This window comes from Eretmochelys imbricata, chromosome 24 (genome assembly GCF_965152235.1).
Source record: "Eretmochelys imbricata isolate rEreImb1 chromosome 24, rEreImb1.hap1, whole genome shotgun sequence".
Classification (NCBI taxonomy): domain Eukaryota; kingdom Metazoa; phylum Chordata; order Testudines; family Cheloniidae; genus Eretmochelys; species Eretmochelys imbricata.
In genome coordinates, this window is record NC_135595.1 from 15,343,542 (window position 1) to 15,367,827 (window position 24,286).

A 24,286-nucleotide genomic window follows, 5' to 3' on the forward strand; every position below is an offset into this window, starting at 1 on the left:
GGGGCCAGTCTACACACAGCACAGGGGGGGGGGGGGACGGTAACTGGAGGGGAGAGGGGTCTAACGGTTGGGGGGCGGGGTCTGGGAGCCAGGACTCCTGGGTTCCATCCCACCTCTGGGGGGAGTGCCCTGCCAGGAAGTCTCTCCCCTCGCCGTCCCGGGGGCTGGCTGGGCAGGTAGCCCCCCCTCCCCCCCGCATTTTCCTGGCAGTGTCGCTTACCGCTGCCGCCTCCCTTCGCTCAATGGGGCCATTGTGTCCTGTGCCCCTCGGGGCTCCCCTTAGCCTGGGCACGGGCTGGGAGGAGGGGAGTGGGGGCGGCAGATGGGAAACCTGCCCTGGCTGGGTCCCAAGCTGCTGGCTGCTAGGCCTGGCATTGTCCAGGGGAGGAGCCCACACTCTACTGTCCCCCTTCGACCCCGGGTATAGAGGGGAAACTGAGGCACGGTGAGATATTCAAGGGTAGAACCCAGGAGTCCCTGCTCCCAGTCTCTGCTCTAACCACAAAGCGGGACAGCCAGCTAACAAGGGCCCCCATTTGTCAATGGGCTCACAGCAGAGGCTAATGTTGGCTTAACACTAATTTGCAACCCTGGAAAGGCTGCACCACAAAGTGTCTCCTCTTACAGCCCGGTGTAAATCAGGAGGGACCCCATTGCAGTCACTGTGGTGGATCCCCCTCTCGGTAACACTGGTGTAAATCCACTGATGCATCTGACTGCAGCCTGCCCTGTTTCTCTCCCCCCCACCCCCATTGGCCCCTTTCCCATAGGCAGAAAGGGGCCAATCCTGCGCTCTGGGCCTGCATCCAGCCAGCCCCTGGAACAGGCGCCTGAGGATGGCAGGGACAGGCAGCTCCCAGCTCCCCAGGCCAGAGGGGTTTGCTGACTCGGGTCTCTAAGTGCGTGCTCCAGCTCGGAATGAGCCCAGAAGTGCCGGGAATCAGCCTACTGCCCCCCAAGTCCTGCTGCCACTCTCGATTTGCTCTGGTTAATGCACAGCAGGTTATAGCATGTCTGTGCTAGATTGGGAGGGGAAACTGAGGCACACAGTGGGGGAGGGACTGGCCCAAGGCCGCATGGCAGGCCAATGGCCCAGCTAGGAACAGAATCTAGGTGTCCCGAGCCTTAGTCTAGTTCTCCACCAACTTGGCCATGCAGGACAGAAAGTTATAACCCTGAGAGCCCAGATCAGTTGGAATGAAATGACCAACACTGGCCACTAGACAAGGTCAAGGTCCCACCAGCCACTTATCAGGGGCATTTCAGTTTCCAGTGCAGGCAAGCGAATCTGGGAACCTTCGAGGGAACCCATTTCCCATTAGAGAGATTGGGGCCCCTCATTGTGCCAGGCACTGCACAGACCCCGACTGAGATCAGGGCCCTGTTGTGCCAGGCTGGCATAAATATAAAGGGAAGGGTAAACACCTTTAAAATCCCTCCTGGCCAGAGGAAAAACCCTTTCACCCGTAAAGGGTTAAGAAGCTAGGATAACTTCGCTGGCATCTGACCAAAATGACCAATGAGGAGACAAGATACTTTCAAAGCTGGAGGGGGGAGAAACAAAGGGTCTCTCTGTCTGTGGGATGTTTTTGGTCAGGAACAGAACAGGAATGGAGTCTTAGAACTTAATAAGTAATCTAATTAGATATGCGTTAGAATCTGTTTTGTTTAAATGGCTGATAAAAAAACCTGTGCTGAATGGAATGTATATTCCTGTTTTTGTGTCTTTTTGTAACTTAAGGTTTTGCCTAGAGGGATTCTCTATGTTTTGAATCTGATTACCCTGTAAGGTATTTATCATCCTGATTTTACAGAGGTGATTCTTTTACTTTTTCTTCAATTAAAATTCTTCTTTTAAGAACCTGATGGCTTTTTTCATTGTTCTTAAGATCCAAGGGTTTGGGTCTGTGTTCACTTATGCAAATTGGTGAGGATTTTTATCAAGCCTTCCCCACGAAAGGGGGTGTAGAGTTTGGGGAGGATTTTGGGGGGAAAGACGTTTCCAAGCGGGCTCTTTCCCTGTTATATATTTGTTAGACGCTTGGTGATGGCACAATAAAGTCCAAGGGCAAAAGGTAAAATAGTTTGTAGCTTGGGGAAGTTTTAACCTAAGCTGGTAAAAATAAGCTTGGGGGGGTTTCATGCAAGTCCCCACATCTGTACCCTAGAGTTCAGAGTGGGGAAGGAACCTTGACACAGGCACTGCACAGACCCCTAACTGAGATCAGGGCCCCATTGCACCAGGAGCTGCACAGACCCCGACCGAGATCAGAGCTTCATTGTGCCGGGTGCTGCACAGACCCCAACATAGATCAGATGCCCCCACTGCACTGAGTGCTGCACAGATGCTGTTGTCAGATATTTGGCTGCATGTGTGCATTCTCCGTGTGTGCTGCCCCAGCTCTGCGCAGACAGCCGGCACAGCAGACCTCGAGCGAACCACCCAATGACCACAAGTTCCGTTAAGGTACGAAGGGACCAGGCCAGGTTTATTGTCAACAAAGCATGGTACTAGCACCTGGCAGACTCTACGTGCAATCCATCCCATCATCCAGATCATTAATTAACTAAAACTTGTATGCATGTGACAATGGACAGCTCAGTGAATGGTGGGACTTTTCATTCCGCCTTTGGCTGGACAAAGATACTCCCTCTGAGATACATCTTTATACCCTGATACAAACAAGTTACATACTGCTTCTGACATAGTCACTGCCCCCTGCCGTGGCTAGTTATTAAGCATCACCATGTAGATGTTGGTTTGATCAGAACATTTCTATTGCATACTGTCATCCTGACCTTATTTTTTAAGGAGGGGCCAGTGTGTTCCTGTTACTCTTGGGGAATGTTTTTGTACCATCCTTGATATTGGGATGTTCTTGTACCACTTGATATCAGGCTGTGTTTCCATGAGTGCTCTGTGCCTAGCACTTCTTAGCAATGTGTATTTCTGCAATATCAGCCCTGTTCTTGAGAGATTCTGTGAGCAGGTCCTGCCTCATACCAGGCCTCTGATACAAGGGCTTATGTCTCAGGCTCTCTTCCTACTGCATTCCCCTACTTTTTGTCTTTTTATGCAGAGGATGTTTACCCATCGTCCCAGAAAAACATAATGCATGGACTGAAGATGGCCCAGTGGACTAAACACTGTTATGTGACCACCTTACTTTTCCATTCACACATGCATAGAATCATAGAAGATCAGGGTTGGAAGAGACCTCAGGAGGTCACCTAGTCCCACCCCCTGCTCAAAGCAGGACCAACCCCAACTAAATCATCCCAGCCAGGGCTTTGTCAAGCTGGGCCTTAAAAACCTCTAAGGAAGGAGATTCCACCACCTCCCTAGATAACCCATTCCAAGGGCACACTGCTGACTCATATCCAGCTTCTCGTCCACTGTAATCCCCAGGCCCTTTTCTACAGAACTGCCACTTAGCCAGTCTGTCCCCAGCCTGTAGCAGCACATGGGATTCTTCCATCCTAAGTGCAGGACTCTGCACTTGTCCTTGTTGAACCTCATCAGATTTCTTTTGGCCCAATCCTCCAATTTATCTAGGTCACTCTGGACCTTATCCCTACCCTCCAGCATATCTACCTCTCCCCCCAGCTTAGTGTCATCCACGAACTTGCTGAGGGTGCAATCCACACCATCCTCCAGATCATTAATGAAGATATTGAACAAAACTGGCCCGAGAATAGACTCCTGGGGCACTCCACTTGATACCAGCTGCCAACTAGACATCGAGCCATTGATCACTACCCGTTGAGCCTGACAATCTAGCCAGCTTTCTCTCCACCTTATAGTCCATTCATCCAAGCCATACTTTTTAAACTTGCTGGCAAGAATACTGTGGGAGACCGTATCAAAAGTTTTGCTAAAGTCAAGGAATAACACATCCACCACTTTCCCCATATCCGCAGAGCCAGTTATCTCATAGAAGGCAATCAGGTTGGTCAGGCATGACTTGCCCTTGGTGATTCCATGTTGACTTCCTGATCACCTTCCTCTCCTCCAAGTGTTTCAAAATGGATTCCTTGGGACCTGCTACATGAGTTTTCCAGGGACCATGACTGAGGCATGGGGTGTAATCTGTGAGTGACATAAGGAGTCCTTTATACTTTGTTGGTGGTTGATGATATGGGCTTTGGTCAGGATTATAATATGCATATTTGTTTATGTTTGTACCTTATACATTTTTATAGGACACATTTGGTTTAACACATGCTGCAGAGTATTAAAGTATACAGATGTCCAACAGCCCTTACAAACTGTATAAATTCAAGCATTTTCTTTTAAAACATTAATAAGCATTTGATTATTTCTTATAAAGATTATTCTTTACTATGGCAGTGTCGATAGCTAGTTTTGTTTGTTGGTTTGGTTTTTAACCAGGTGTTGTAATTTGGCTTTTTTGGTTTGTCATTGCATGTAGCAACACATTCCCATCAGTGCAATTACCGTTATGGCTTGTATTCCCAGCAGTGTTACACGAAGTGTTTGGATGCTTGGGTGTCGAGTAACATCCTCTGGGAATGCCCACCAAGTTGTTTCCTGTTTGCACGCCTTCTACTTCTTCTATTGGATAAGAAGAGCTGTGGGTATTAAGGCTTCTTTAGTTCTTGCCACCAACTCATGTATGTCCAACTGTAATTGCTCCACTGGGGGAAACAATTCAATCAATAAATGTTCTAGGTTGCCAGGAGGAGTAACAATATCGAGTGCTGACAGTCCTTGCTGGCCAAAAGGCCTGGGTTCCGATTTGGACTGTGCTAGTGACTTGCACACAAAATCCTGTATTGATTCCAGGACAAATGTTTCCATGTGTAGAAAAACTGGAATATCCCAGAGCACATACCCATCTTGTATTCATTCTACCTCATTGACTAATTCTTTTTGTACCAGTAAGCAGAGGCACCAACTCCATGGGTGCTCCGGGGCTGGAGCACCCACAGCCAAAAATTAGTGGGTGCTCTGCACCCACCGGGAGCCAAGCTCCCCTGCCCCACTGTCTCCTCCTCCCTTGAGCTTGCCGTGTCCCCGATCCTCCACCTACCTCCCAATGTTTCCTGCCCGGCCGCTGCCAAACAGTTGTTTGGCAGCGTTAGTACGCTCTGAGAGCGGGGGAGGAGCGGGAATGTGGCGCGCTCAGGAGAGGAGGTGGGGAGGAGGCGCGGCCGGGGCGGGGATTTGGGGAAGGAGTTGGAATATTGGCAGGGAGGGGGCGGAGTTGGGGTGGGGACTTTGGGGAAGGGGTGGAAAAGGGGCGGGGTAGGGGCGGGATCTCATGGAAGGGGTGGAGTGGGGCCGGGGCCAGGGGCAGAGGAGGGAGTCAAGCACCCACGGGAAAGAAGGGAAGTCAGCGCCTATGCCAGGAAGGCCAAGTCTCTTTTTGTGTTGTTGCAGCATTCATACAGCCATCATCCATTATGTTTTGTACAACAAGCCTGATTAATTTTTAAGCCAGTGTCAGTTACTAGGCGCACCATGGGATCATGCTGTACGTCAGTATTAGTTACCAAAGTTCCCACCCTGTTGGCATAGTAAACTTTGACTGGATCTCGCATCCACCTTGGGATGGCCATCATGATCTGAAGGCTTTGACTGTCATTATGATCCAAACTTGAAACCTTACCAAACGTAGCAAATTGTAAAAACACTGGCACAATATTATTTACCCCTTGCTCCTGTCTGTTTTGAAATGGCTGTGCGGGCCAGGATTCGGGGCCAATCGTCTCATTTTAATAGTAATAAGCTTTGATTTATGATTTCAATTACTCTAATCACCACAGGCCAGTGTCAGTGCACCCGTCCTCGTTCTTTTCCATGCTGTTAATAATTGACAGGACAGTAGAATTTAGGTGGCTGAACCCTTGAGCAATTGAATTGAACCCTTGGTAATTGCATGTTGATCCAGCAATCGGCTGGTAACGCCTCCTCCAGTTTTGACTGCCTTACCTATTCCATTAACGATGCTGTTTATTTTCAGATTGAGATTTTGGATATCTGCTGAACTCCAAATCATAGAATCTCAGGGTTGGAAGGGACTTCAGGGGGTCATCTAGTCCAACCCGCTGCTCAAAATAGGACCAATTCTCAATTTTTTTTTTTTTGCCCCAATCCCTAAACGGCTCCCTCGAGGATTGAGCTCACAACCCCAGGTTTAGCAGGCCACTGCTCAAACCACTGAGCTATCCCTTTCTTGCTCCTCAGATGGGCATGCCAAGACCTGAGCCTCCCAATACGGTCCCCATAAGACCTCTTTTGTTTTCTCCTTTGCTGCGGATATGGTGCAGATATGGCCTGGAGATTTAAGTTTAGTAAATCTGCATCATTCATTTGAAATGGCCAGATGCAGCCAGAGACAGTCCCTGCCCCAGCTGAGATCAGGGCCCCGTTGTGCCAGATGCTGCCCAGACACAGCCAGAGACCATCCCTGCCCCAGCTGAGTTTGGGACCCTTTGTTGTGCCAGGCGCTGCCCAGACAGACTGAGAGACAGTCCCTGCCCCCAAAGAACTTGCAATCTGAACAGCTGAGACAGAAGCTGTCTTTGAGGGGAAACTGAGGCACAAGGTGGGGGGAGGGGAAGAAGTAACTTGGCTGAGGTCACACTGTGGCCACACTGGTAGTTGAACCCTGGAGTCCTGAGTCCCATCTTAGTACAGCACCCGCTAGTTCATGGGGCCTCTCAGTGAGTGACAAGTCAGGGCTAAATTGAAGTTGCCCGTGTCTTTTTCTTGTCATAGAATCTCAGGGTTGGAAGGGACCTCAGGAGGTCATCCAGTCCAACCCCCTGCTCACAGCAGGACCAATCCCCAATTTTTGCCCCAGATCCCTAAATGGCCCCCTCAAGGTTTGAACTGACAACTCTGGGTTTAGTAGGCCAATGCTCAAACCACTGAGCTATCCCTCCCAACCACTGAGCTATCCCTCCCATTGTTGTATTGTCTGGCCCAGAGGAAGTCCGTCTGGTCGCTGTGCGTGGGTGCGTAGCTAGGCATGCAGGCCAGGCTGGCTGACGCTCCTGCAAAGGGCTCAGTGCAGACCCACGCACCGCAGAAGGGAACGGCACCATTCCCTTTCCTACCTTGACTTTTTTTTACCCTAGGAAATCAGCTCTAGTCAAAGCTGGGAGCCCCCGTGGAGAGCAGTGGGGCTGGCAGGATGACAGACTCCCAGCCGGTGCCCAGAGCGTGAGCCGGGAGTGAGTGGGGTTCCCAACTGTTAAACCTCTGCTTCCTGGTGAACTCGATGTAATGCAGAAGCTTGGGCTAAAGGCCACCGACTACGGCTGGGAAACCCAGGCCGGTTAAACCTCACAAGCCTAAGGCAACCGTGCTGCTTCTGCCAGCTGCTGAGTGGCTTGGAGCCCCAGTCCCCCTTGTAAAAAGAGGCAGCGTTCCCTAGTAGATAGACCAGGACCTGCCACTCACCTGCTGGGGACCTTGGCCTTGAGAGCTGCTGCTGCTAAGAGCTAGGAATTATTATAATTATTATTATGGCTGGAAGGGGGAGATCCATAACAGGAAAACTTGGATTATGCCTTTTTTGTGCTTTTCTTTTCTGCCCGGAAACTCCCCCGCTCCAAAAAAGGCTTGTTTCCTGCTTCTATTTGAGCTTAGAGACGCCTGGCACTCCCTGGTTGTTCTGGAGGCGGCTTGGGAGCCCCTGGGATGAAGCGTTGGGACTTTTCTCAGCCCATCTGCGAAACATCTGGGTTTTTATCAGAGTGTTTTTCTCCCAAGTGTTCATCAGGAACAGGCCATTTCCCTAGCCCTGGGATTGCAGACCTGACGCGGAGCACTCTCCCTACGCGGTCCCATTGCAGGAAGGATGCTCTGTGCTCAGAGCCCTGGAGGCAGACCAGGAAACCCAAACCATGGATCTCTTCACCCTGGTGGGGTTAAAGATGATGGGGCTGGCATAGCACAGAGCTAAAGCAACCTGTCCAGCTATTGACCTGGCCCCAAAGTCTCCATCTGACCCTTCTCTCTGAACCCAGCAGAGCTCTGCACCCCGGGTTCTCAGCTCAGGCATGGGCGCGGGCTGCTTTCCCATTGCCGGCCGGGCTGAAGTCCTGAGTGGGGGTGAGATGTCACTGGCTCCATTTTGCCGAGCCCTCATGGCCCCTTCTCTCTGGCCCTTTGGAAAGCTGGTGCGCTGGGGACAGCCTCTGCAGCACAGGTCCCTTCCCAGGATGCTGGGGATCCCTCCCCCGGCAGCCGGTGCCACTAAAGGACCCAGCATTCAATGCTGGCCTTTCCCGGCTGGCACAGGAAACAGGTCCTCACGGCTGGCCGCTCAAGGGGACAATTCAGACTAGAAATAAGGCGTCAGGTTCTAACAGGCAGGAGAATTAGCCATTGGGACGACTTGTCAGGGTTGTGGTGGCATCTCCTATGGGTGGGCTCCCAACCCCAGGGTTAGGGTTCCTATGGGTAGACCACTTTGAGTTAGGGTTGGCGTTCTTATGGGTAGGGCTCCCCACCCTAATGTTAGTGTTCTTATGGCTAGGGCTCTCTGGCATAGGGTTAGTTTTCCTATGGGTAGGCCACTTGGAGTTAGGGTTAGGGTTCCTATGGGTAGGCCACTTGGAGATAACGTTAAGATGACTATCAGTAGGGTTCCCCACCATAATATTAGGGTTCCTATGGCTCGGGCTCCCAGCCCCACGGTTAGGGTTCCTATGTGTAGGGCTCCCCACCTTAGGGTTAGGGTTCCTATGGCTAGGGCTTCTCGCCCTAGGGTTAGAATTCATATGGGTAGGCCACTTGGAGTTAGAGTTAGGGTTCCCATGGGTAGGGCTCCCCAACCTAGGGCAAGGGTTCCTATTTCTAGAGCTCCCCAAGCTAGGGTTAGGGTTCCTTTGTGTAGGTCACTTGGAGTTAGGGTTAGAGTTCCTATGGGTAGGGCTCCCCCTCCCTCCCCACCATAGCATTAGGGTTCCTATATGTAGGACACTTGGAATTATTGTTAGGGTTCCTATGGGTAGGGTTCCCCACCGTAGCATTAGGGTTCCTATACATAGGGCTCCTGGACTAAGGGTTAGGGTTCCTATGTGTAGGCCACTTGGAGTTAGGGTTAGGTTCCTATAGGTAGGGCTCCCCGCCCTAGGATTAGGGTTCTTATGGGTAGGCCACTTGTATTTAGGGTTAGGTTACCTATGGGTAGGGCTCCCTACCCTAGTGTTACAGTGCCTATTGCAGGGGAACTTGGAGTTAGGGTTCCTTTGGGTAGGCCAATTTGAATTAGGATTAAGGTTCCTATGGATAAGGCTCCCTGACCTAGGTTAAGAGTTCCTATGGGAGGGCTCCCCTCTTAGAGTTAGGGTTCCTATGGCTAGGGCTCTCTGCCCTAAGATTAGGGTTAGTATGGGTACGGGTCCCCACCATAGGGTTAGGGTTTCTATGGGTAGGTCACTTAGAGTTAGGGTTAGGAATCCGATAGGTAGGACTCCCCCCCATAGCATTAGGGTTCCTATACATAGGGCTCCCAGCATAGACTTAGGGTTCCTTTGGGTAGGCTACCTGGAGTTAGGGTTAGGGTTCCTATGGGTAGGGCTCCCTGCTCTAGGTTGAGGGTTCCTATGGCTAGGACTCACTGCCCTAGGATTAGGGTTGTATGGCTAGGCCACTTGGAGTTAGTGTTACGGTTCATATGGGTAGGGCTCCCCAGCCTATAGTTAGGGTTCCTAGGCGTAGGGCACTAGGAGTTAGGGTTAGGGTTCCTATGGGTAGGTGTGACATTATTGATATGAACTGTGCCCATATAGACCATTGTTGCAACCAAGGTCCTATAGTGGTGTTGCCAGCACAGAGTGCCCGAGGCAAGCAACAGCAGGGTTCGTTGCCCGGCGTGCGTCGTCCAATAACCACAACGGGGTTGAGAAGAGGAAAAGTTTATTTGAAGCTTCAAGTGGTGCAGGGAGACATTAATCTCAAATCCTGCAAACCGAGCAGGAAGTTACACAGACTTTTATACATCCTTTCTTCAGCATACTTATCTGTCAAGGTTCCTTCCCCACTCTGAACTCTAGGGTACAGATCTGGGGACCTGCATGAAAACCTCCTAAGCTTACTTTTACCAGCTTAGGTTAAAACTTCCCCAAGGTACAAATTATTTTTCCCTTTGCCCTTGGACTTCCACTACCACCACCAAACTTTATCTGGGTTCCTGAAAAAACAGAGTTTGGACACGTCTTTCCCCCCAAAATCTTCCCAACCCTTGCACCCCACTTCCTGGGGAAGGTTTGGTAAAAATCCTCACCAATTTGCATAGATGATCACAGACCCAAACCCTTGGATCTTAGAACAATGAAAAAGCATTCAGTTTTCTTACAAGAAGACTTTTAATAGAAGTAGAAAAGGAATCACCTCTGTAAAATCAGGATAGTAGATACCTTACAGGGTAATTAGATTCAAAACATAGAGAATCCCTCTAGGCAAAACCTTAAGTTACAAAAAAGACACACAGACAGGAATCAGAGTAACAGCCGTGTTAGTCTGTATTCGCAAAAAGAAAAGGAGTACTTGTGGCACCTTAGAGACTAACCAATTTATTTGAGCATGAGCTTTCGTGAGCTACAGCTCACTTCATCAGATGCATACCGTGGAAACTGCAGCAGACTTTATATATACACAGAGAATATGAAACAATACCTCCTCCCACCCCACTGTCCTGCTGGTAATAGCTTATCTAAAGTAATCTTCAGGTTAGGCCATTTCCAGCACAAATCCAGGTTTTCTAACCCTCCACCCCCCCCCACACACAAATTCACTCACCAGCAGGAGAGTGAATTTGTGTGGGGGGTTTGTGTGGGGGGGTGGAGGGTTAGAAAACCTGGATTTGTGCTGGAAATGGCCTAACCTGAAGATTACTTTAGATAAGCTATTACCAGCAGGACAGTGGGGTGGGAGGAGGTATTGTTTCATATTCTCTGTGTATATATAAAGTCTCCTGCAGTTTCCACGGTATGCATCTGATGAAGTGAGCTGTAGCTCACGAAAGCTCATGCTCAAATAAATTGGTTAGTCTCTAAGGTGCCACAAGTACTCCTTTTCTTTTTACAGACAGGAATATTCATTCTATTCAGCACAGCTATTTTCTCAGCCATTTAAAGAAATCATAATCTAACGAATCTCTAGCTAGATTACTTACTAAATTGTAAGACTCCATTCCTGTTCTGTCCACGGCAAAAGCATCACACAGACAGACACAGACCCTTTGTTTTCTCCCTCCTCCCAGCTTTTGAAAGTATCTTGTCTCCTCATTGGTCATTTTGGTCAGGTGCCAGCTAGGTTACCTTAGCTTCTTAACCCTTTACAGGTGAGAGGATTTTTCCTCTGGCCAGGAGGGATTTTAAAGGGGTTTTACCCTTCCCTTTATTTTTATGACAACAGACTTTTATACATCCTTTTTCCTTCAGCATACTTATCCAGGAGCAAGCTGCCCTAAGCATCCATACAGCCAGCCAATCCAGTATACCAGCTAGTGCCCTTTTTCTTTGTACCATCTGTTAAACTATATATGGAGTTGTTTTGTTCAGCATTGTTTTGCCATATCTGCCCTGTCTGTCCAGTTTCAGACAGTCTGCGCTTGCAACATGTTGTTGCAAAATCCTCAGCATGACTGTTGCGAGTGCCTCTGGGGGGGGGGCCAAGGTCACTTGGGCCTAGTGTGAGGGGGCTTCATTGACACTCGTGGTCTTCCATCCCCTCAAGTTACCTAGTGTCCCCGCCTAGTGTCCCCAACAACTCCCTCCTTTGAGAACACTCAACAGCCTTGGCTCTGAGTTTTCTCACTTGGGCTACTTATTTCTTTACAATAGGACTTTGCATAAGCACTTTGTGATAGCCCTGAAGAGAATGACTTATTAAATTTTGCAAAAGGGCCCTGACACATGAGACTGCACAGCATAATACCATTAATACAAGCAATACAGGAAAGAGAAGTTTCAATAACAGGCTAAATAAACCACCAAGCCAAAACGACAAACCCCAGCCTGAAAACAAGGTTTGCAACCAATCGCTCTCGGGGGGCAATATAGAGAACCTGTGCTCCAGCTCGGGCATGGGCCTCAGCCTGTACCACCTTGTCATAGATCTCATAACTGCTATCATTTACATATACACAACATCGGGGCCCAACGAGGGCACAAACCCCGCATTGGGATGCCAAGAGATAGTCCAAAGCTAGCCTGTTTTGGAAGGAAAACGTCCTGAACTGCTGTACCTCTTTATTTAATGTTTTTACTGCTGACCCTAAATCACTAATTGAGTCCTCTAACTGGAAGGCAACTTTCTCAAGTACCATTTGCAGCCTTACAGTATAGCGGCCTATGCATGCCATGGCTGGCCCGGTAAACAGTGGTGCTATTCCCAGTACAGAGCACCCTACAAGCTTTTCGGTTGTGAGGGGATTCTTTATATTGCCCTCCAATGCCGCAGTTAGTCGCCACAGGGTCTCTTCTCGTGACTCAACAGAGGTATCTCGGGCATTTCTAATCTTTCCTTTGGGCAGTGTGGTAGTTATGGAAAGATGAGGAACATCTCGGGGGGGAAAGATAGCTCAGTGGTTTGAGCATTGGCCTGCTAAACCCAGGGTTGTGAGCTCAATCCTTGAGGGGGCCATTTGGGATCTAGGGCAAAAATTGGGGATTGGTCCTGCTTTGCGCAGGGGGTTGGACTAGATGATCTCCTGAGGTCCCTTCCAACCCTGATATTCTATGATTCCATGAGCTATATAACAGCTACCTGTCCAATTGGCTGGCAGCACCTGGTAAGCCTTTCGGCCACATACGAAATAGTGACCCTATAGGGCCCAGTAAGGACTGTTTCTTAAGGGGATTTCTGGGATATTTAAGGCTGCTTTTCCAAACAGTTCATATGCCCCAAAGGGGGCTTCCCATCCTCCTGATTGGGTACAAGTGGGAGTGTTTCTAATTGTGCCATTCAAATTACACTCGCCATAGGGACCACTACAAACCCACCATTGGCTTGCTACATTGGAGATATTAACTGGGCGGCAAGTTATGTTTCCAAACCCTCCTTTTGTGGTAAGATTATTCGTAAGAGTTTCCCCAAAAGGGGAGGAACCATTACACCCACACTGCTGACCTCCCCTCTTGGTCATACCCATCAGTCCACTGTGTAATAACACAGAAGCTCTTTCCCACAGGACGCCCATAGTGATCAGATTGGTTTCAGGTAAAACATAACACTTCCTCAGTGAGTACTGCAGCTGAGTACTCCTGGTCCTGGCAAGTGGCTTGCTGCAAAGAGGTCTTGTTCCAGAACGGCGAGTCCGTTCTTTCCTGCTCTTTGGTGGCGGCTAATTCTGCTAGGGTCAAGGGCAGCATGTCAAGGGGCATTCCTGTTTTGGGGGACAGTGGAGTCAGAGCACATACCCAGCAATCAGTCTGGTTTGTTAAAGTAGCAACATGGTGTGCAAGCGAAACAAAGGAGTTATGCTCCCGATATGCACAGTTTGGAAATATCAATACAGAGAATAACAATGTTACCCAATTAATTATTACCAGAGTCTTCCCAGCCCAGGGTCTCCAGTACCTGGGTTGGCCCATTTTGGTGTTAAGGTGCCCCCTATTTGTGTCTCTTAAAGAGTAGCTTTAGCCTGAGATTGTCACTAGATGAGGAGTCAGCAGGCTGGACGGTCCACTGTTGTGCTGACGAGGGGGCGGGTACTGCCTTCAGATGAGAGTGATGGATCCAGTTTTTGTGTCCCTCGACCTTTGCCGCCGTATGGGAGATCAGCAGGACGGTATAGGGTCCTTTCCACTTTTCCTGGAGAGGCTCGTCTTTCCAGGTACGAACTAGCACGGAGTTGACGGGAGAGTCCAAAGGCAGAGGCTGGGAATCCTTAGTATACATGTGAAGAGACAAGAGAACAGCAGACAGGGAACACATATACTGAGACAAAAAACCATTACCCAACTCCCATTCCCCTGATAGAACCGGTGTGCCTTTCACAGGCCATGCCCTTCCAAACATAATTTCAAAGGGACTAAGCCCTAATCTACCCTTCGGGAGAACGCGGACACAGAGCAGGACAAGGGGCAAAGCATCAGGCCACCGTAGGGAGGCTTCTTGGTGCACTTTTGAGAGAGGTCGTTTAAGGGTCTGATTGGTACGCTCCACTACACCACTGGCTTGCAGTCTCCAGGGCGTATGGAGTTTCCAGGGGATCTGTAAGGCATGTGAGATGCTTTGAATGATTTTTGATGTGAAGTGTGTCCCATTGTCAGATTCCATCCACAGGGGGAGTCCAAAGCGAGGAATGATCTCCTTAACAAACTTGAGGGCCACTGTTCTGGGAGTGCAGTTACGGCATGGGAAGGCGTCTGGCCATCCGCTGAACCGATCCACTAAGACAAGGAGATATTTGAACCCTTGGGTCCGGGGAAACTCAGTAAAATCTATTTGCCACACTTGTCCGGGGCCCGGAGTGGGTTCCAGGGCAGCTGGTGGCACAGGATGTCCCGGTCGGGGGTTATTCTTTTGGCAGACTAAGCAGTCCGCTTGTACCTGGGCGGCCAGGGGTCGGAGTCAGGAAGTGATAAAGTATCTTCCCATTAGTTGGATAAGTGCTTCCCTACCAGTGTGAGTGGTTTGATGTAGTTTCTGCAGCAGTGGCCGGATTAGGTCCTTTGGTAAGAGGACCTTCCCTTCCGGGGAATGGAGCGGTCCCTCCTTTTCCCGGAGACTGAGTCTGTCGGTTAGCTGTCTCTCCTCCCCAGAGTACTGAGGGGTTGGAAGCTCCCCTACTGATGGGATAAGGGCATGCATATGGGCGTTCTCAGTCTGAGGGGATGGCAGGGTGGCAGCATGCTTAGCCTCTCTATTTGCCCGGGCGATACCCCTGGCCACATCTTGATCTTCCCTTTGATGGGCTTTACAGTGTACCACCGCCACTTCCGAGGGAAGTTGTACGGCTTCTAGGAGCCGGCAGATTTGGGGTCCGTACTTGACTGGGGAGCCTTGGGCTGTCAGCATTCCCCTTTGCTTCCATAGGCCAGCATGAGCATGTAGCACCCCAAAAGCATATTTTGAATCGGTAAAAATGTTGACCCGCTTTCCTTTTGACAGTTCGAGTGCACGGGTCAGGGCTACTAGTTCGGCAAACTGGGCAGAGGTCCCTGCGGGCAAACCTTCAGCTTCCACAATGTCATGGAGGGTCACAACAGCATAACCCGCCCTCCTTTGCCCATCTATTACAGTACTGCTACCATCAGTGTACCACTCATAATCTGCATTTGGGAGGGGTACATCCTTTAAATCCGGACGGCTGGAGTACTGGGCATCTATGATCTCTAAACAGTCATGTTTCTGTTCCTCTGTTTCTGGCAAGAGGGTGGCTGGGTTAAGGGAGGGGCAAGGCTGTAAGGTGACTTCAGAGTTCTCTAACAGCTTAGCCTGGTACCGAGCAATCTGAGCCTGGGTGAGCCAGAGCCCTCGCTTTGTATCCAATAAGGCTCAGACCATATGGGGAGTATAGATTTGCATAACCCCTCCCAAAGTTAGCTTCTCGGCTTCCTCAAGCACTAGGGCAGTAGCTGCGGCTGCCCGTAAACATGCCGGCCAACCCTTTGCAACCTGATCCAGTTGCTTAGAAAAATAAGCCATGGGACGTTTCCAGGTCCCCAACAACTGGGTTAACACTCCCAGGGCCACCCCTTTTCGTTCGTGTATATACAATTGAAATGGCTTAGAGAGATCCGGCAGACCCAGGGCTGGAGCTTCCATCAGCTTCCTTTTTAAGATTTTAAATGCCCTGTCGGCTCCTGGGGACCAGTGAAAGGGGTCGTGATCCGTTCCCTTGACACAGTCATATAATGGTTTAGCCCACAGTCCAAACTCTGGGATCCAGATTCTGCAAAAGCCTGCCATACCCAGAAAAACTCTGAGCCCTTTACAAGTGTTTGGGGTAAGGACTTGACAGATAGCTTCCTTTCTTTCGCTTGAAAGCTGATGCTCCCCTTGCCTTAGCTGTAACCTGATCCCGCTCCACCTCAGACAACAGGGTTCTCAGGAGGATATTACAGTCGTCCCAATCTGGCTTGTGACTACTGAGGCACCCCTCGAAGACTGAAATAAACCATCTTGGGTTTGTGGAGAATTCCCCAGCCTGTGTTTTAAAAGCTGCTAGGTCTATTGGATTGAATGGCACACGGGTGTAAACTTGCATGGTGGTAGCCTGACGTCCGTGTGCCCCTGGGCAAGCCACAACAGTCTTGGTAATCAAAGGATAGAATCCCACCGAGGGGGCAATCTCTGTAACCCGAGGCATCCTACCCTTATAAGGTGGGGGTGTGGGGGCCAAAGGGGACACCGGCTCTGCCATTGCAGTGGGGGTGGGGGTGGGGGTCTGGGGACTAACAGTAGCTGCTACCAAACCAGTCGGAGTCAGATTACAGCGCTGTAAAATATCTGGTCGAGTACATAAAGCCAGAAACAAAAGTGCATACATATGTTCATTCCATTTCCTTGTTCTCTGACAAAACAGGAGTAACTGGAGGATCGTGTTGTAATTAATTGACCCTCCCGGTGGCCACCGCTCCTGGTCCTCTAGTTGATATTGAGGCCAGTCAACTGTACAGAATTGTTTTAATTGACTCTTAGTCATCGGATCCGAACCAAATACCTTCCAGTTTGCTAGGATACACTCTAAGGGCGTACACTGTGCCCTACCTCCCGAGCTCTGTCCCTGTCCCATGCCTACAGGGCGTCCCCAGGTTCCAACAGAGCATACAATCCAGAGTTCAAGAGGTTCCTACCTTATCCAAGGTACCGGTTCCCCACCGTCGCCCGCAGCTGCTTCTCCACTATATGAGTGCGTTGCACCGTTGTGCCCTCCGGGGTCGATCAAATCGCGTCTCCTCCAAGGCCCCTGATGAACTCACTGGCGTGCACTGGGCGTTGGTTGTCGCCGTAATCCTCAACCGCTGGGAGGGGTCCAGGAAGGCTAAATAGCAGCCTCGAGCCCACCCAGGGACGCCAAAAGCTGTTGCCGGCGCAGAGTGCCCGAGGCAAGCAACAGCAGGGTTCGTTGCCAGGTATGCGTTGCCCAATAATCACAATGGGGTAGAGAAGCGGAAAAGTTTATTTGAAGCTTCAAGTGGTACAGGGAGATATTCACCTCAAATCCTGTACACAGAGCAGGAAGTTACACAGACTTTTATACATCCTTTCTTCAACATACTTATCCAGTAGCAAGCTGCCCTAAGTATCCATATAGCCAGCCAATCCAGTTACCAGCTAGTGCCCTTTTTCTTTGTACCATCTGTTAAACTGTATATGGAGTTGTTTTGTTCAGCATTGTTTTACCATATCTGCCCTGTCTGGCCTTGTTCAGTTTCAGACAGTCTGCGCTTGCAGCATGTTGTTGCAAAATCCTCAGCATGACTGTTGCGAGTGCCCCCGGGTGGGGGGGCCAAGGTCACTTGGGCCTAGTGCGAGGGGGCTTCATTGACACTCGTGGTCTTCCATCCCCTCGAGTTACCTAGTGGCCATGCCCAGTGTCCCCAACAGTGGCACCAAATCTTGTACAAAGGAGGTCAAGTGGGGTGTCCATGAAAAGGTTATGATCTGCTAGTTATGATTATGCTGACTGTATGCATGTATCATTTTTGTTTTTAAAGTTATAAGTATTGGCTCGATACTGTCTGTATATCAAACTTGTGCTGTGCTTCTGGGTGATACCCCAGACAATTTGGGGTCAGCACTGCCTAGCCTGCTTGATGGCCCATTAAGGACCATCAGCTATACAACTGACCCATTGAGAGAAGGCAGATACACGTTGTAACTCAGCAAGACATGCAGGCACATGCCTATGGACAGAACTCTAAGGTTTTTCCAAACCATGTGCTGGGTAGCTTGTTTTTGGAACAAAGGAAGCACAGGCCGCATGCCAAGTGACTAGAAAAGGCAGCTGCATCTCCTCCATCTTGTCTTCAGTCCTGCTCCTTACCTCTGGAGGAACTTTGCTACAAACTGAAGCTCTGAACAATGGACTGAATGACCCATCCCAGCTGTGGATGTTCTCCAGAGACTTGATTTGAACCTGCAGTTTATTCCATCACTGCTACAAGCCTGAACCAAAAACTTTGCCATGACTGTATGTAATTGATTCCATTTAACCAACTCTTGCGCTCATCTATATTTCTTTCTTTTTATGAATAAATCTTTGGATTTTAGATTCTAAAGGATTGGCAACAGTGTGATTTGTGGGTAAGATCTGATTGGTATATTGACCTGGGTGTGGGGCTTGGTCCTTTGGGATTGGGAGAACCTTTCTTCTTTCACTGGGGTATTGGTTTTCATAACCAGTCATCCCCATAAGGAGTGGCACTGGTGGTGATCCTGGGAAACTGGAGTGTCTGAGGGAATTGCTTGTATGACTTCTGGTTAGCCAGTGGGGTAAAACTGAAGTTCTCTCTGTTTGGCGGGTTTGAAGTAAAGGAACCCCAGCCTTGTGCTGTGGCTGCCCTGCTCTAAACAATTTGTCCTGAAGTGATACTCTCAGTAGCGTCCCACCAAAGGCCGCTTTGTTACAGTTGCGTAGTCGTGCTAGGATCCACAGAACCAGATCAATTAAGCTTTGGATCAGAACTGCACGCTATCCAAATTGGAATTTTGGTATTGAGAGTTTGGCTGGTTAAAGAGCAGTTGCAATGGGTGAGCAGAGAGCATATGAGGGCCTTGACAAAAAAAAGCCCTGGAAGATTTGTGTTCAGAAAATTTGTGAGCAGCTTTAAAAAGAAAGCTACAAACCAAGAACTGAGAGATCTGTTAATGGCCAGTGATCAGAAAGCAGGAGCACAGCCCCTACCTGGTACTACAGAAACTGCAAAAGGAATTAGAATGCAAAAGGCAGCAAATAAACTGCAACTTGAGCATGAACAGAAACTAGCAGATCTTCGATTGCTGGAAAAGCAGAAGACAGCTGATCTGGAACAGGAAGCTAATGTAAGTGGGGGAACAGTTCCGCTCTTGTGGGGAACTTTCCTGGTTTCTGTACTACCCCGGTGAACTGCGCTAGCGAAAGGATCTGAGTCCTCGCTCCCACTTCCTTTACCCAGTGGCCTCCCTGCCCTTGAGGACTCCCCTTCCACTCTCCTGTCTGGCAGAATCCTCGCAACCCCAACAAGGCTGGGCCCAGGATTCCTGGGGGGCTCAACCCCCAACCCTGCTGTGGTCACCTAGGACAGGGGCTAGGGTGTCCCCACTCTGGGGTACTCTCTCAGCGCTGGGCACTTCTCTGACCCACTGACCATTACATGCATTTGCTTTAACTTGTAAGTTATCTAATCAACAATTAATTTTTAAAAGAATAAGGAATAATGGGAAAGGTTAAAGGAAACACATCACCCCGCTCTGTGGCAGGGAACATCACAAACAGTGTCTCTGGAACATCAGGGCAGTTCACAGTCTGTTCCTCTTAAGTCCCAGGCCTTCTTCTCAGGCCCTGGCTGTGCTGCAGGGATGCTGTGGGTTGGACACTCGCTCTGGTGGTGGCCACACGCTCTCAGGCTCTAAGTGGTAGGACCCTTCTTCCCAGTGTCGCCCCCGCCCTGTCGGGGTTACGATCCAAGCCTGGCCTGCAGAGCCTCTTGGCTGAGGCGTCTCCCTGTGCTGGGCCCACTGCCCAGGGTCCCCCTCGGTTTCCCCAGCTGCTCACCGCACTCAGCTCCGGACTGCTCCAGCCCCAGCTCCACCGCTCTGCCTCAGCACGGCTGCTGCTGCTGCCTCCAGCTCCCTGGGCTGCTTCTCTGGCCCCTCTGGCTCTGGTTGCTGCAGCTCTGCTCCCAGGACAGGTCTGCTCCGCAGGCTGCTTCTGTGACTCTGCTCCCAGCACTGACCTGCTTCCTGGGCTGCTTCTCTGGCCCCTCGGACTCTGGTTGCTACAGCTCTGCTCCCAGGACAGGGTCTGCTCTCTCTGGGCTGGGCCTCTGCCTTTGGGGCTGCAGCTGTGCTCCCAGGACAGGGTCTGCTCTCTCTGGGCTGCTTTTCTGGTTCCTCTGGATCCGACCCAGCTCTGCTCCCCAGCTTCGCTTGGGCCCCTGCTCTCTCCTGAGCTCGGCCCCACTCTGTCTGACCCAGGCAAATCCAGCTCACAGGGAGGACGAGGACGGGACCTCCCTGGCCTCCTGACTCCCTGATTAGCCTGCTCGCCCTGTCATTCAGGCTGACCTGGAGCATTGGCCTCTCCCCATTGCCCCTGGGGACTGTCGGTCTCAGGGTCCTGATTCCCCATCGACCCTTCCCCCCTTTTTAGTACTGGGAGCTAGCAACTAAAACACCCCCACTGACTGTTAGTAAGGGGGCAACAGTCCCCTTGCACTAAGGAAAGGGCCGCTGAAAGATAGAGAGAAGCTGCTGAGAGAACGGCTGAATTGGAGGAAAAGGCTCCTAGAAGGCACATGGCGCGTATAGCTGCTGAGGAGAAGGCTCACCAGATGCAACAGGAGACTGCCAGACTTCAGCTATGAGTATTGGAAGAGCAGAGAAAGTCCCCACCGCCTGGTGCTCCAGTTCCCCACCACCAGGAGAAAAACTGGGGAAGTATTTACAACGATACTGAGGATATAGAGGAGTTTTTGTCAACCTTTGAACGCCTCTGCAAGCTGCACAAGATCCCCGATGGTCAGCGAATGCCTGTCCTGATGAGCAGACTGACTGGAAAAGCCAGGGAGGTATTTAATGAATTGGGGGAACAAGAAGCCTTAGATTATGAGCTGTTTAAAGATTCTGTGTTAAGGCGGTTCAAGGTTACTCCTGATTCTTACAGAATTAAATTTGGAAAGTTTAGAATGTCTAATGATTGAACTTTTGTGGAATGTGCTCATAAGCTGATGGGTTTTCTTAAAAAGTGGGTTGTGGGAGCGAAAGCACAAGGGAGCTTTGAAAAACTGCTGAATTTAATAACTGTGGAACAGTTCTTAGACGTTGTGCCTAACCAGGGGAGAGCAGCTGTGTGTGATAGGGACCCTGAGTCAGTCCTGCAGGCCGCAGAGATTGCGGATGCCCATACTCAAAATAGGGCTCGAGAAGGGTGTAAACCCCAGGGGAAAGTTAATCACCATTCTCCCCAGTTTAAGAGGCGAGGAGGATTTAAAAGTGGGACCAGTCCCACTTCTGTGAGAAAAGCCCATGGGGGCCCAGAGCAGAAAAACTCCTACTCCAAGTGGTATGTCATTTGTGTGGTACACCTGGGCACATCAAACCAGAGCATCCAAACGTAAAAAATAAAACCCCAAACCCAGTAAATGCTTAATCCTGTTATTATAAACTCACAGGCAAGCCAACAGAGCCCAGCACTGGTGCCCTGTGTACAAATGCTGTTTCTGTTGTCTCTGGAGAATTTGACCTTAAAACTCATATTAAAGCTAAATACGGGGGAAATAATATAGAGTTTGTTAGCAGTGCAGAAGTGAATGGAGTAAGGTGTATGGCATGGAGGGACCCCACAGCAGATATTACTTTGGTTAAAGCAAGTCTTGTCAGGGAGGAAGATTATTTGCCAGGTGAAAGTGTAACTGTTGTAGCCTTATCTGAGTATTTTGTCAGGGTGCCTTTGGCTAAAATCCGCCTTACATGGAAGGGATTTGATGGCACCATAATTGTGGGAGTGAAAAACACAATCCTTAAGGATCTTATGATGGGAAATGATATTAAAATTATGTTCAGTCAAATTAACATAAACCAGGCACAGGGGAGGATTAATCCTGAGGCTGTGTCTATGGAGGGTTTTGCCAAAAGTTTGTCTTTTGGAAGTAGCTGTTTGTCTGTGCAAAAAAGCAGTTTGTCTGTGAATGAAGTTGCTGAATGTCTGTCTGCTGTCTCAGAAGTGACTCTCTGAAATTAGATCAAGCACAGAAAAAACTCATTGGTCAGGAAAATGTTTCTCAGGAGCAGATTAAAGTGGATGGTCAGGTTAAAGCCCTGTCTGAGGAAGGAAGGGGTAGATTTTTGATGGATTGTTGGCTAGTACAGCTTGTAAAAGCGAACCTGGAAAAGGTAGCAGTGATTTGCTGGAAGTAGCTCAGTGTAATGTGAAGAGCAGCAGATTATCTGTTGGCTCACCCAGCCCTGGGATGCAGCCTCCTCTGGGGCAGGGCAGCTGGGGAACAGCCACACATAACGATGCACAGAAACAGCTTGCCCAGCCCTGGGATGCAGCCACCTCTGGGGCAGGGCAGGTGGGGAACAGCTGCACAGCGATGCCACATAAGGATGGGTTGCCTGGTGTGAGGTGCAGTCAGGATTTCTGGCTTCTGTTCCCAGCTCTGGGAGGGGAGTGGGGTCTGGTGGGGAAGGGGCAGGGGGAGCTGGGAGTCAGGACTCCTGGGTTCTATCCTAGCTCTGGGATAGGAGTGGTGCCTAGTGGTTAGAGAGCTGGGAGCGGGGAAGGGGGCTGAGAGCCAGGACTCCTGGGTTTTATTCCCAGCCCACTTTCAGTGACTCACCTCAAAGAAATTGTTGTAATGCTCCTGCACTTCCACATCGCTGACATGACCTGGAGGAGAGAGACACAGACTCACTCTGCTGTCGGACAATGGGAAAACTGCATGCAGTACCCCCCGTGCCTCCTGTCGCCAGGAGTGAGGGGCGTCTCCGGAGGCTGCGAGCTTCCTCACAAGCAAGGCAGAGCCGAGGCTCATGAATAGAGGCCCAACCAGGGCGTTAAGGGACAGGAAGGGCTGGGAGGCTGAGCACTTCCCCAGACAGTGTCCCATGCAGCTGCGCCAGGAGGGGGTATCGGGTACTCACAGTGCGAGCCGTCTGCCAGCTGGGCTGTGTTCTGGGGGTTCCGGTACAGATTCAGCAACACGACGGTCTACAAAGGGATATGCAGACACAGTGAGGTGTCCGTGTTCCCCAGCTGCCCCGCCCCAGAGCGGGCCGCATCTCAATGCCGAACGAACCCTCCCCATGCAGCGTTATGTGAGGCTGTTTCCCAGCGGCCCCCCCCAGAGGTTGGCTGCATCCAGATCCCCCAGACTCTGTGCCCCGGAGCTCCCCTGGCTGAAGGTGGGTCTGTTGTGGAGGTGGGAACGCCTGTCTCCGAGGGTTGCTGTGCAAAAGTCTGGTTGGTGGGGCTAAGGCAGGCTCCCTGCCCGCCCTGGCTCCTTGCAGCTCCCGGAAGTGGCCGGCATGTCCCTGGGGCCACTGGGTGGGAATCTATGTATCTATCTATGCTCCACGCACTGACAATGAAGCTGTTACCCATCGGGGTGACGGGCAGGCAGGCGAATCAGTGGGGCAGGGTCCATGGATGGGGCAGGATTCATTCACTGGCCAGGTGCTGAGTCATCAATAGCGACTCACCCCATCACTGGGGAATCTGCGACAGACAAATCATTGGGGTATTTCCCCCACCCCATACCCCTCTTCTGGGCACAGGGTGTTATGAAGGTGGGGCTCTGTGTGTCTCTGTCTGTCTGCATACACGTGCTCTGGGCGGGGAGTGGGAGCTAGTGGGTGATAGCGGGGGTAGTGGGGAGCCAGGACTCCTGGGTTCTATCCCCAGCCCTGGCTGGCAGGAGTGGGGTCTGGTGGGTCAGAGCAGGGGGAGCGGCTGGGAGCAGAACGCCTGGGTTCTATTAACTACTCTGCCTCTGAAGACATAGAATCATAGAATATCAGGGTTGGAAGGGACCTCAGGAGGTCATCTAGTCCAACCCCCTGCTCAAAGCAGGACCAATCCCCAACTAAATCATCCCAGCCAGGGCTTTGTCAAGCCTGACCTTAAAAACTTCTAAGGAAGGAGATTCCACCACCTCCCTAGGTAACCCATTCCAGTGCTTCACCACGCTCCTAGTGAAAAAGTTTTTCCTAATATCCAACCTAAACCTCCCCCACTGCAACTTGAGACCATCACTCCTTGTTCTGTCAGCTACCACTGAGAACAGTCTAGATCCATCCTCTTTGGAACCCCCTTCCAGGTAGTTGAAAGCAGCTATCAAATCCCCCCTCATTCTTCTCTTCTACAGACTAAACCATCCCAGTTCCCTCAGCCTTTCTTCATAAGTCATGTGTTCCAGTCCCCTGATCATTTTTGTTGCCCTCCGCTGGACTCTTTCCAATTTTTCCACATCCTTCTTGTAGTTTGGGGCCCAAAACTGGACACAGTACTCCAGATGAGGCCTCACCAATGTCGAATAGAGGGGAATGATCACGTCCCTCGATCTGCTGGCAATGCCCCTACTTATACAGCCCAAAATGCCATTGGCCTTCTTGGCAACAAGGGCACACTGTTGATTCATATCCAGC

General features: G+C 50.4%; 1 protein-coding gene across 1 annotated transcript in view; it reads right to left on the bottom strand.

The window, feature by feature from the left end:
* Positions 1-23,243, bottom strand: part of HPN (hepsin) — a 47,417-nt gene extending 24,174 nt beyond the window's left edge. Inside the window, exons 1-3 of the mRNA XM_077841658.1 lie at positions 23,226-23,243; positions 22,784-22,850; positions 22,480-22,529 (exon numbers count right to left, since the gene is read on the bottom strand). Of these exons, the coding sequence (XP_077697784.1) occupies positions 22,480-22,529; positions 22,784-22,850; positions 23,226-23,243 (135 nt within the window). The remainder of the gene's footprint in view (positions 1-22,479; positions 22,530-22,783; positions 22,851-23,225) is intronic.
* Positions 23,244-24,286: the final 1,043 nt, after the last annotated feature.